At 40.4% G+C, this 11,210-nt stretch overlaps 1 protein-coding gene across 1 annotated transcript in view; it reads left to right on the forward strand.

The window, feature by feature from the left end:
- Nucleotides 1–8,863, forward strand: part of AKAP10 (A-kinase anchoring protein 10) — a 79,360-nt gene extending 70,497 nt beyond the window's left edge. Inside the window, exon 15 of the mRNA XM_003996325.6 lies at nt 7,064–8,863. Coding sequence (XP_003996374.2) covers nt 7,064–7,069 — 6 coding nt within the window. The 3' untranslated portion in view covers nt 7,070–8,863. The remainder of the gene's footprint in view (nt 1–7,063) is intronic.
- The last annotated feature ends 2,347 nt before the right edge of the window (nt 8,864–11,210 follow it).

Below are 11,210 nucleotides of genomic sequence, written 5' to 3' on the forward strand. Positions count from 1 at the left end.
TTAAAATGAAAATACAGCATAGTATTTGTGGGATACTGCTAATGCAGTTCTTAAAAGGAAATTTATAGCATTAAATGTTTGTATTAGACAAGAAAAAAGTCTCAGTCTTCTACCTGAAACTAAAAAAATGAGTAAATTAAACCCAAAGAAAGAAGGAAATAATAAAATAAAAAGTGATTATCAATTACATAGAATACAGGCAGATAATAGAGAAAAGTCAAAAGCTGGCTCTTTATTTATTTATTTATTTTTTAATGTTTATTTATTTTTGAGACCGAGAGAGACAGAGCATGAACAGGGGAGGGTCAGAGAGAGAGGGAGACACAGAATCCGAAGCAGGCTCCAGGCTCTGAGCTGTCAGCACAGAGCCCGACGTGGGGCTCGAACTCACAGACCGTGAGATCATGACCTGAGCCGAAGTCAGACGCTTAACTGACTGAGCCACTCAGGTGCCCCTAAAAGCTGGCTCTTTAAAAAGATCGATTAAATTGATAAACCTTTAGCCAGACTAATTGAGGGGTGAAAAAAAGATTAGACATGAATCACCAATACAAAGATTGAAAGGGGACATCGCTGCAGATCCTAAAGTTATTAAAATGATATTAGTGAACTATTATGAACAACTTTATGCTAATAAGTTCAACAGCTTGAATGAGATGGAGAAATTCCTTGAAATATATAAATTACCAAAACTCAGTAAGAAGTGGTAACTGAATCATGCTGTATCTATTAAATTGAATTTGAGGAGTTAAATATATTTATATTTATGATATTATCATATTGATACATCATATATATGTACATATGTATGAAATATGAGGAACTCAGCAGACAAAAAAATTGTTTTCAAATTAAAAAATGGGCAAAGGACCTGGAAAGACATTTTTCTAAAGAAGACATACAGACGGCCAAAAGATACACGAAAAGGTGCTTAATATCACTAATCATTAGGGAAGCGCAAATCATAACCACAATAAGATATCACCTCACACCTGTTAGAATGACCGTTAGCAAAAAGACAAGCAGTAACAAGTGTTAACGAGGATGTAGGAGAAAGGAATCCTTGTGCACTATTGGTGGAAACGTAAGTTGGTACAGCCATTATGGGAAACAGTATGTAGGTCTCTCAAAGAACTAAAATTAGAACTATCATATAGATCTAGCAATACCACTTCTGAGTATATATTTGAAGAAAATGAAATTATTACCTCGAAAAGATATCTGCACCCCATGTTCATTGCATATTTAGAATCCTATGCAAGAATCCTAAATGTGTTACATGGAAGTAACCTAAGTGTTCATTTATGGTTGAATGGATCAAAAAGACTGAAATCCTGCCAAGGCGCTTGGGTGGCTCAGTCGGTTAAGCGTCCGACTTCGGCTCAGGTCATGATCTTGTGGTTTGTGAGTTCAAGCCCTGCTTCAGGCTCTGTGCTGACAGCTCGGAGCCTGGAGCCTGCTTCGGATTCTGTGTCTTCCTCTCTCTCTGCCTCTCCCCTGCTCGTGCTCTGTCACTTTCTGTCTCAAAAATAAATAAAACATTTTTTAAAAAATTAAAAAAAAAAAAAAGAATGAAATCCTGCCGTTTGTGACGACATGGAGGGACCTTGAGGACATTTTACTAAGTGAAATAAGTCAGACCTATAGAAAGACAAATATTGTGTGATTTCACTTGTATATGGAATCTGAAAAAGTCAAACTCCTTGAAACAGCAAAAATGGTAGTTGCCAGTTGCTTGGGCTGGAGGGGGTAGGGGAAATGAGGAGATGTTGGTCAGAGGGTACAAACTTCGAGTTACAAGATCAATTCGTTCTGGAGAGCTAATGTACAACATGGTGACTATAGTTAACAATAATTGTATTATTTTCTTGAAAGTTGCTAATAGAGTAGTTCTTAAGTATTCTTACTATTTTTTTAAAGCTATTTATATGAGGTGATAGATGTAGTAACCACTGTATATATCAAATTATCATGTTATATACTTAAAAAGTATTATGTCCATCGTAGCAATAAAATTGGAGGGTAGAGGAGAGAAATTGAATTTCCTTCCCACAAAGAAAACCCCAAGCCCAAAAAATAAAACAGAAATAATACTGATTCTAGACAAAGTTCCAGAAAATTGAAGAAGAGGTAATATTTCCCAACATAGTCTATGAGGCTAGCATTACCTTGACACTAGACAAAGACATTACAAGGAAAAAAAACTACAGGCTAGTATCTGTCATGAACATACATGCAAAATCCTTGACAAAAATACAAGGAAACCAATCATCAATATATAAAAAGAGTAGAACACCATGACACGTGGAGTTATCCCAGGAAAGCAGGTTTGCTTTGATATTTGAAAACCAGTTGCTGTTACTCATCATAAAAAGAAAAGCATATGATCATTTTAATAGATGCAGGAAGAGAATTTGACAAAATTCAGCCATTGATGACAAAACTCTCAGAAAACTAGGAACAGAACAGAACGCCCTAAACCTGGTGAAACTGACAGTTAACATTTTTAATGGGGAAAGACTCCATGATTCTAGGAAAAAGGCAAGGACACTTGCACTGGAAGTCCTAGCCAACGCAAAAAGGCAAAGAAGAAAAGACCTATAGATTGTAAAGGAAGGAGTAAAACTGGTTTTCTTTGCAGAAGACCTCATCACTTACATAGAAATTCCTAAGGCTACTTTATCCAGTATGGTAGTGACTAGCCATGTATGCACAATACACAACATTTCCATTATCACAGAAAGGACTGTTGGGTAGTAGTATCTGAAGGAATCTACAAAAAAGCTATTAGAACTAAGGTTAGCAGTGCTAAAGGATATAAGGTTAATATACAAACATGAAGTACATTTCTATATACTAGCAATTAACAGTTGAAAATCGAAATTTAAAAAACAATACAATCTACAGTAACATCCCAAAACATGAAATTCTTAGGAATATATTTAATGAAATATGTATATAATATTTGTACATTATAAACTATAACTGAGCAGAATTAAAGATTTAAAGAAAAACAAATCATGTTTGTGAATCAAAAGACTCAGTGTTGTTAAGGAGCCATTTCTAGGGGGGATGGGTTAGATGGGTGATGGACATTAAGGAGGGCACTTGTTGGGATGAGCATGGTGTTGTGTATACATGATGAATCACTGAATTCTCCTGAAACCATTATTACACTAAATATTAACTAACTTGGATTTAAATAAATTAAAAAAAATTTTTTTTAAAGGTGCTTTTTCAACCCGGGATAGTGATGGTGGTGGTTGAGGTATAACTGACATATAACATTATATTCTTTTCAGGTGTACAACATAGTGATTCAATATTTGTGTACATTGCAAAATGATCACCACAATAAGTCCAGTTAACATTATCAGCATACATAGTTAACAGATTATTTTTTTCTTGTGATGGGAACTTTTAAGGTCTGCTCTCTTAGCAGTTTTCAAATATGTAATACAGTATTGACTATACTCTCCATTCTGTACAAGATTATCCAAGACTACTGATAGATTCAGTACAATCACAGTAAGTATCCCAGCAGGCTTTTTTGTAGAAATTGACGAGATGGTTTTAAAATTTATTGGGAGATTTAAAGTAACTAGAATAGCAACAACAACAACAACAAGAAACGTGGTGGGGAGGGAGACAAATTGGAAGACTAACACTACCTAGACACATTTACTGTAAAGCTGCATGATTAAGACAGAGTGATATTAGCATAAGGGTAGACGTATAGATTGTTGGAACATGTAGAGAGTGCAGAAGTAAACCCAAATATATGAAGTCAATTGACTTGTGACATATGTGCAAGCTAATCCAATGGTAAAAAGATGGTCTTTTTAGTTTACAGTTTACAGTTACATATATATATCTATGTGGGGGTGGGGTGGGGAGCGAACCTTGTTCCTCATAGCATATACAGAATCAGCTCAAAATGGATCATAGACCTAAATGTCAGAGCTAAAAGTAAAACTCGTAGGAGAAAATCTTTGTGATTTGGGGTTAGGCAAAGATTCCTTAGATCATAACTAAGCATGAGCCATAAAGGAGAAAAAGCGTTAAATTGATCTTTATCAAAAGTAGAAACTTGTACTTGTCAAAAGACACTGTAAAGAAAATGAAAAGGCAGGTTACAGACTGGGAAGTGATATTTGCAAAACAACTGTCTGAGAAAGGGGTTGTATCCACAGTATATAAAGAACCCTTAAACTCGATAATAAGCCCGACAATCTGGTATTTTTCAAATGGGCAAAAGATAAACAGACATTCCACCAGAGAAGATATACAGATGGCAGATATTCGCATGCAGATGTGCTCAACATGTTTAGTCGTAAGAGCAATGCAAATTAAAGTCACAATGGTACACAACTACAGACCTAATGGAATGGCTAAAATAGACTGACAGGTGAAGGATGTAGAGCAGTTTGAACCCTACCATATTACTGGTGGAAATGCAAACTGCTATAGCCACTTTGAAAAACAATTTGGCAGCCTTTTAAAAAGTGAAATATATACTAGCCAGGTATCTCCTTGGGAAACTGATGGCAGATTTTTTTTTTTTTTTTTTTTTAATTTAAGTTTTCTTCTTGGGCTGATCATATTTCCAGAGAAAACACTAGCAGTCTCCAGCCTGGAGGATGAAGGCCAGGCTACCAAGGAGGCAAGTGGGAAAAAGCTAGGGAAGTCTCATTATTCTTATTTATACCTCTCCTTAATCCCCCTCTTTTCAGGACAGAATCCTTGTACTTGGTCATGTTTGGTGTAGGTCAGCCCAGAGACCCTCTGTCTTACTCTGCTCAGAGAAGAAATCTCAGATTTTTCTGCTGAGATTGGTTTCGGGGCAGGGGCTGGTTGAGCAGAATTGCAGAATAACTGTAGATGACTAACTTCCAAAACAGGCTTTTAAGAAATCTTATGTTTGCACCCAGCCCCCATTCCCTTTACGAGACATACTGGGGCCACCAATTCCTGGACTTTGAGGGATTCTGCATGGTAAATCAGGTTGCTTCTCCACTTTTTCCACTTTCCTTTTAGGATTGAGTCTTTTGGACCAGCTAAGTCATTTACCACTCATACATTTGCTTCCAGCTTCTGCAAGTTTGTTCTGCCTCTTCCCTCACTTTCCCCACTGGTGTGAATTTTTGTTTCTTTTTCTTTTTCTTTTTTTAACTGCTATTTTAGGAAGGAGTGAATTGAATGAGTGCGATCAACTCTCCATCTTTGTCTGGAGGCCCGCAGCTGTAATGGTTAGGAAATTCTGACTTGCCACAAGCTAATACTGTTTCTCAGTAGCTTCTCCAGCTAGTTCTAGTAGTACCTGTGAGAAGCCATGCAAGTAACCGTTAGAAAGTTGAAGGCAGCCACGTAGCGTACCCCCCAGTCCTCTCCTCAAGCCAAACAGTCCCAGTTTTTTCAACAGTTTTACTTTCCCTAACTTGAGTTGATCACAGAGACTTAATGCGAGAGGAGAATATCTGCTCATGTTCATTATGAAGGCGTTAAATGACTCCTCTATTATTTATGTTAGCAAAAGTCAGGAATCAGAATCAAATACGTTCAGATGACACCCCGTATAACCCACAGTAGTTTGGAGGGCTTGAGTTTAAATTTAGGTCCAGCATCACCCTTTCCTTGCCAACTTTTTACTCCAAGCACTGTCATTACCAGAGGTTGGTTTAATTTTGAACTTCACACTGAGCCATTTCACACCAAAGCGCTGTTCACTGTGGCAGATTCCATCCTTTTTTCTGTGTAAGGGTGGTAATTTTTGTCTATCTCCACTGGCTCAGTCAAACCCAAAACAGCAAAGAGCAAGATAAAGGTGTATGAAGTTGTGATTCCCCATTATCGTTGATGATCAAATGTTTGACAACGTGAAAATGTTCTTTTCAACACCATTTTAGAAAGCAGGTATTTAAAATTGGGGCTTTTTCTTTGAGTTGTATGTTTGGATTTTATTACCGTGTGCTTTTCATTTTTAAAATATTACGTCTATTTTGCTATATTTTGTTTTTTAAGCTCGCTAGCCTTCTCTTTGGCTGGCTAAGATGACCATCCTGCGTGTCCTTTAGGGATCAGCAGTGTATTGGTATGGAGAAAGTGCTGGGCTAACAGAACGTCTTCAGTCCACTTTTAGTGAACATGTGGGACCTTCTGCAAGTTGCTTTCCTTTCCAGTCCCCATTTCCTCATCAGTAGATCAGAAAAATTGGACAAGACAGTCTCATAAGATCTCTTTCTGATTCTCATTCTATGATTATATGAATGTGAGCTGCTTCCACGAAGGAGTGCCCAGCCTCTCTCTAGCCTATGTTGATGCCTCTGTGCTCGGAATCGCCTACTCTGCGCGTGTCTATGAAACGTACTTGGGAATGTAACATGAACTACCTCACGGCATTACTGAGTTATTTCGTGTGTATCTGTCCCCAAGACCTTGTCTCCCCGGGATGTTTGTTCCCTCCCCAGAGCTGTGAGTACAGGGGTCTCAGCCTCAAGATCTTGGTCTTAGGAGGCGAGGTCAGAGTTCTTTTTCTCTTTCTGAAGGTGTTGGAGTATTCTGTATTATGGCTCTCCTGATTTAGTGAATCCTCTAAGGATCGTCATTGAAGTTGTTTGGGGTTTTTCCCTGTTACAGACAGTACTTTAATGAATGTCTGTGTATAGAAGTCTTTACCCTCTCTTACAAGTATGCTGTTGGGTTAATTGCTAGAAGCAGAATTACTCTGTCAAAAGGTAGATATTTCGTTCTCATAATCTGGTGCCAGAATGGAAAGATAAAAGCAAATCTGGTTGCCAGTCTAGTCCTGTTGGGTAATGCTGGGGTGAGTTGCTTGACCTTTGTAAAGCTTCCATCCATCCATCCATCCATCCATCCATTCATTCATTCATTCATATGTAAATGAAGGTAGTTCTGGTATTCTGCCTCAAGTGGCTGTGGTCCAATCCTGGCTGTCCTGGATGCTGGTATATAGTAAACACTAGGTTTTGATTCCCTTCTTAATCCGTAATAATGTCACTGGCTGTAGAAATGTACGTTACCTTTTTCTTTTTCTTTTTTTCAGCTATGACTCAAGACCTGAGATAAAGGAAATCTGCTTTTGAAAAATAAGAGAACTTTTTTCCTTTGGTTGGATTCTTCAACACAGCCAATGAAGACAAAGCACTGTATTTCTTTTCACGAATATATCACTGTTGCTCCCAAGAAAGAATGGCAGACAATCCTAGACTTCCATCCTAAGCAGAGTGACATGTAGACATTTGCTGCACATGATGTTCACACAGTGAAAGTCATAAAGAGACAAAGTGGTATTGTTTACATTACTAGAAAACTAATAGCTTTCCAATGGCAATAACCCATTTACGAAAGAATTTTAGCCCACTGGAATAGACAGGGACCACATACTGTGGGAGGCAGACAAGCGCAGAGCGGATACTCGATGCCCATTCTGTAGCGGTAACCCATCCCTAAAAGTATCATAAAGCAGGTACCAGAAGTGCTTTGCTTTGGCCTCCTAAACCAACAGGTGAGTCAGCCCCTCCGAGAGCCAGGCAGCTCAGGGAGGCAGCGTGGTGCTAGCGGGTTGTTTTCCTTCAGCGGCATTGTGCATTCGCAGAGGCATTAATTTGGAAGGAAGCCAGCTGATAGGTCATCTCAGTGACATTGTCCTTCCCTGTGGTGACAGCATACACTTTTTACACTTTAATTGCTCCTAAAATGCAGTATACTGAAAACCAGGCTCTCCCCTGCTAAAAAAAAGAGGAGTCTCCTTTGCTTTGCGCATCAGGACTTGCTCTTCTGGAATACTCCTCCAGGTTACTTCACTTTCCCTTCAGAATACGTGTGGGAAGGAATGTACAGTAGCAGTCACTCCCGTTTCCCCTGTGGTACCTTGAACAAAATGTTTGTTCCCAGACTACGCGGTTTTTGTTTTGTTTCTTCTTTTTTCTTTCTTTTTTTTTTTTTTTTTTTTTTTTTGTAAATTAAGAATATTGACATCAAGGGTTGGGGGCGGGAAGAGCACCCAGCCTCGGCTGCCTCCCCCTTCTCCGCTGTGCAGTTGGTGGCCTTTTTGCTTTCTGTCTTTCGGATAGTAGGCGACCCCCTGCCTGCCCTTCCACTCAGCCGGCTACCGGGTCCGGACCTCGCCGCCGTCAGCAGGCCCGCCCCATTGGCGAGCACACTCCACTGGCCAGACGGTGCCAACGCCTCCTCGCTGCGCGTGACTGTTTGAGGGGAAGGAACGTTCTCTTAGGCGTTACTGCTTTTGCTCAGACTTTGCAAAAAAGAAAACAAAAAAAGATATATATATATATATATATATAAATATATAATTATTAATCACCTCTGTCCTTGAGAAAGTCTTGAATGAATAGAGATTTTATTCCATTGCAATATTTGATTGTATAGAGGCACACTGTTTCATCGACAGAAGAAGCAAAAGGCTGTGTATAAGTTTTTGGTACTGTGTACCACCACTGTTATTCTTCTAAAGCGAAGTATTCATGTACTTAACCCATATTCTATTTAATTGTGTTTGATTTTAAAAATATATATATATATGAATTATATTTAAAATGGTGTCAACTTTCTGCTTTCAGGGCACTCGTGGCTCTTCTCCTGAAACGTGTTGATTCTTCCAAAATTTCCGTTTGCTTTACAAAAACCCAGACACGAGCCACTCCTGGACTAAGCCCTGTGTTTGGAGTGAATGGCATAGACCTGAGGTTTTATTAGGTGTATTTGCTGTGACTAACTCGTTTTGTTCTTTTAACACAATGTTGCCATCCTTTCACTTTGCTTCAACCTTTAAGTAAGAGAAAAGCAATATAAAGGTCATAGAATAAAATGTGGTTTTGGGTGACTCTTGCTGCCTCTGCATGTTTTGGAATAACAATTTCTGTAAGACTCTAGGCTAATTTAAATTACTGCTTTTAGTTAAGAGTATATATATAGTCCTTTGTATACGTTTTGTGCTTCCGAGCTAGAGACATCAGTGGTTGTAAGATTCTATACAGAGAAGAGTAGCAAGTTTGAGACTTGGTTACTTTTTTCTGTCCCACCTGCTGTGGGACACAGAGGCAGATTGTGGCCTGAAGTTACTAGGCAGAGTTAATATTTGACGGGAAGTACATCCTTGGACTTCTTTTAAAATTGGAATGGGATGCGATATAACATTGAGCACACAGTGTGCTCCAGGCTCTATGCAGCGCGCCCACAAAATATGCTGCCTCTGCAGGCTCTCATAGGTTCAAGGAATCACTTGAACCCCATCCTTATCATGTTGTTGACATCAACGCAAATCGTTAAGGAAGAAGAGGTGTTAGTAAAGCAATGGTACCTTCTGTAACTTACCACGTCTTCAATCACTCCTGTGAGATTTGATGAAAAGTGAAAAGCAAATGTCAGCTGAGTCCAGTGATGAGTGATAAAGCAAGGAGCAACGTTTTGCAGCTTTTTCTCCTTGGGTTTCAGCATTCAGTAGAGCTTTATGAAATGGAGGCAGTGTCCATTTCTGGAGCTGTGACTAGTTCAGTAAGAATTTGGAGGGGAAGGTCACTCTGGATTGCAGAAAATTACAATCCTCTTTGTTGTCTTATTTCAGTACAGCTAGCTGAGCACCTGCTGAAGCAGCTGACCTTTTCTCTCTAATGACACTGTTTGGGGGATGCCCGCCTGACTCACGCTGACATGTCTGCACACAGTGGCCTTTTCCCTTTCCTCCCTCCCCCACACACCAGTTGATTAGACCAGGGTTGAACTGACCCAAACAGGCCCAAGAAAATTCTTTATCTTAACAGTTTTGCAAGGGGAAGGAGAGAGACCCTCTGGGATTGCAGCTGGTATGGGGCGCTTAGAAAGCGGGGACCCATGAGCTGCACCGCACGACAAGCAGAGAGGCTTACAATAGAACTACAGAAACATGAGTGCGAGTGGGCCAGAGGGGCCACCCCAGTGGCCTCGAGGACTTGGCTGGCTTCTGGATCTGGTTCTCCATCTTTGCTGTGAACTCTACTAATCCCTCAGGTATCCTTAGAATGCATTTTGGCTTTTCAAAAGTCAGTCTGAAGTGAATTCTTAGTACATGCAACCAAAAGGACCTTGACTAAAGTACTGCCAGATTGTTCTAATTACTCATGATCGTGTCCTCAGTGTGTTTGCAAAGTACCACTGAATTCTGGAGCATTCTTCTTTCATAAACCTTCCTTGGTCATTTTGTGAATTCTCTCAAAATGGAATCCTAAACTAATGGAGCTAAAAGACACTCCCTCATTTATATAGGGAGGAGTTACTCAGGCCTGGGAAAAGGGGAGGTCTAAGTCCCTGTTAGAACTCAGGCCTTCCGGACCAGGGCCTCCTCTTGCTTCCTAACATCCCTCCAAAGGATAAGCACCATCCCCGCTTGTAGCAACTATAATAAACCCAGAAATAGAGAGCATTTCTATCCATGAGTAACATAATTAATAAGCTTCAAATGATGGGAGGGCAGTGATTATCAAAAACAGGTCAATGCTGACCACTTCTACATACAAGGCAAGATGTCTGGCCTTTGGCTGGAGCCATAAGTAGGAGTAAATCCCAGCAAAACCCTCAAGTTTACAACTTAGGAGACCCACACTAAGAGTCTCCCTAGGAGGCCACTTACAGATTAGCACTGTGGGCCTTTACGAGGTCTCTGCTTGGGCAGGGTTGAGAGTGGTTCGGAGTCAGAAGTATGGTACTATATGGATCTTGGGCAGGTGGGAGTGGCCACGGAGAGTGTTGGAGGGATCAGTATGAGCAAAAGCCTGGAGGGCATTCATGCTCAGGGAGAGAGAAGTTCATCTGCTTGCCTGCCTATCACACAGGGTAGTGAGTATTTCTGCCTTAGTAATTTTATGCAACTAATTTATCCTCAGCCCGTTCCCTCCAAACTGCCTGCTCTGGCACAGTGAGGGTATCTGAACTCACCTGGAATAATGAAGCCCCTTGCCGAAGAGTGGTAGCGCACCGCTCCCAGGCACCGCTGCGGCACCTACGGGACTATTCGTGAGCACAGGCTGGGGTAGCTGGGCCCCTGGGGCCTATGTTGGGCAGGCAAGGTGCCTAGAAAGAGTGAGTTTGAGTTCAGCTCCTGGCATTTCCTTTGACTTCAGGTGTGAGTCCCCCATCTTGAATGTGCCTTCAGGCTCACCCCTCAATGGTCCCAAGCTGGCCTCTGCCTGCACCAC

The sequence above is a fragment of the Felis catus genome, chromosome E1, assembly GCF_018350175.1.
Source record: "Felis catus isolate Fca126 chromosome E1, F.catus_Fca126_mat1.0, whole genome shotgun sequence".
In the NCBI taxonomy this organism is placed as follows: Eukaryota; Metazoa; Chordata; class Mammalia; order Carnivora; family Felidae; genus Felis; species Felis catus.